General features: G+C 33.8%; 1 protein-coding gene across 1 annotated transcript; it reads right to left on the bottom strand.

Moving 5' to 3' along the window:
* Positions 1-115: 115 nt before the first annotated feature.
* LOC124447620 (glycosylated lysosomal membrane protein B-like) lies at positions 116-2,285 on the bottom strand. The gene is made up of 4 exons (XM_046998586.1): positions 2,082-2,285; positions 1,555-1,983; positions 707-1,170; positions 116-353 (listed from the first exon to the last, which is right to left on the bottom strand). The coding sequence occupies exons 1-4, from the start codon at positions 2,160-2,162 to the stop codon at positions 173-175; spliced, it is 1,155 nt and encodes a 384-aa protein (XP_046854542.1). The 5' UTR covers positions 2,163-2,285; the 3' UTR covers positions 116-172.
* Positions 2,286-2,379: the final 94 nt, after the last annotated feature.

Here is a 2,379-nt window from a genome sequence, read left to right as displayed (position 1 = left end):
TTATGGCTACATTTGAATTTCACAAAATTTCATGGTTCAATAATGTAATGGAGAACATATTTCAAATCATATTTGATGCCACAACAAATATATTGAATGAAATTCATGCATTGTCTCATATAAAAACTGCTTTATTGCAAAATTTTCAAAAGTACAATGAATTATTGTCAGATCAGTTAATTTGTGCATAAGATATACCACGATTTGATTTACAGCATCTTTTCCTTATTTGCAAATACGTTCCTCCAAAGACAATGATGGCTATAGGTAGACCAAGACCAATGGATATGATCAGGATAACAAGAAATGACATTGTCTCAGTAGCTGGCTTACCATAACCGACTATACCACTCCTTTGTAAAAAATATACATAAAGTCAACCAAATGAAATTTTCCCACACAACTTAAGTTATAAAATAAACAGAATGAAATGTGTGTGCTGATTGGTCTAGAGCTGAGTTTGCATTAGCCTGTGCAAAACACATCTGAGATCAATCAATCAAATCAATTAAAACAATCAATTTGTGAGAATGTTCGAGCATGAGCAACCTTTGGTCTCGGGCTTGCACTGATCTGCTCTCAAGTTCTCCCAAAGGCCTCCTCAGTTTGCAGAAGCCAGTGCAAACACAGTAAACATCTTTCATTTCTTAAATGAAATTTTCTAACCATGATATCACATGTCTATGAAAAACATATCACAACAAACCATGTTAGATAATGATTCTTTTGGTAAAAACCATCTTTGGTTACACCAAATGACAAATTAACACCATACACTTGATGACTGCCAATCAAAGCATCACCAATATTCCATGATCTTTTGACAATCTTGAAACTTGAAGCTATTGCCTTTGTTTGAACCTTGCGTCCTAGCTCAGGATTGGTGTATGCAATTGGTTTCCATTGTGCATAAGCTGTACCATTCACACTAGAGACTTTGCCATACACAATCTCAAACACTCCTGGTGAATATTCATCATCAAAAAGCCTCTTTTTTGCCATGTCAGGCTTTTTATCTCCCTCATAAATGTAGTTTATCTCAACAGCAAACCTTGTATTGTTTGTCGCTACTTTCACATGGTCCATTGTAAGAGAGAATCTGCAACTATCTGCTGTATATTTTTCACAAGGAAGCTTTTTCTCACGACCTGGTGATGTTGAAGCTACAAACTTAAACAAAATTCTGGAAGTTAAAGAAGTACATAGTTCAGAAATATTGTGTAGATTCACTGAAATACAACACATAATAAACAAGAATCACAATGATCATCTATAGAACATGTTATATATCCGCATATCTAGTGTTAAGCAAGATTACAAAAGCCTACTGATTGGCATATTCTTTAGAAATACATAACCAATGGCATTACTATGGATTTTTTAAATTCAAATAATAATCAATTTTGCCAAACTATGAATCCACTGCTGATGGTACATATTGCGCACCCATGATGTCAAGTGTACAATTTTGAGAAAACTTTAAGCTCGAAAATGTTCAATCTTAGGTGCACAGTTTACAAACTCTCAAGTTTGGGTAATTTACTGGCAACTTACCACTAATATGATAGAATTATTTGCAGTTGTGAATTTTACTTTTCCTTTTGAATCATCTCTTTTCACTTTCCACTTTGTGCTCTTGGCAAATGCATGCTTCACCACATGCTTGTTACCTTGTATTACAGCCTTGTCATGAACATCATTATATTCATATATTATTGGGATGGAGAAACCAAAAGAATATTTCACAGGTGGCTCAAAGCGTAATGATGAATCTCGAGTGCTTGTATTAACCATTTTTTCCCAATTCAAATGCAATTTAACATCACGATGTGTTGTTGTATATGCCACAACAATCGTAGGAACTGGATAGGTTGTCCACAAATAATGAATGGTGGTATTGTCATCTGCTTTAGCTTTCACCCAAACCAGACTTGTCTCTTGACTACAATTTGATGGTGGACATTTGAATTCTTGGATTGATAACTGATGATAAGAAAAAATCGTTTTACAAATGGTTAATCAACGCTCAAGTTTTCATGATCCATTCACCACGGATATTAAAATACATCAATGGAACTAACCTTTCTGTTTATGGCATCACTAATTGACAACATAAGATGAAACTTCAAAAAGAAGATCCAACAGCGGCGTAGTGCTGCCATTATAAGTCAACCAGTATTTTATAGTTTACTTTTCATAGTTCGTTTACAAAGTAATTTTACCCAAAAATGAATTTCAAGGTGAATTTATAGTAAAAATTTGACAATTGACATTCCAGTCTTAGTCACATGATAAGATAACGTGTGACAATTATTTCAAGAGTTTCGCAACTATTTCAAGTTTCTAACATTCATTCTTATTGGCTAATAATAACAAACC

The sequence above is a fragment of the Xenia sp. Carnegie-2017 genome, unplaced genomic scaffold, assembly GCF_021976095.1.
Source record: "Xenia sp. Carnegie-2017 unplaced genomic scaffold, XeniaSp_v1 HiC_scaffold_13, whole genome shotgun sequence".
Taxonomy (NCBI): domain Eukaryota; kingdom Metazoa; phylum Cnidaria; class Anthozoa; order Malacalcyonacea; family Xeniidae; genus Xenia; species Xenia sp. Carnegie-2017.
This window is presented reverse-complemented; position numbering and strand designations above follow the sequence as displayed.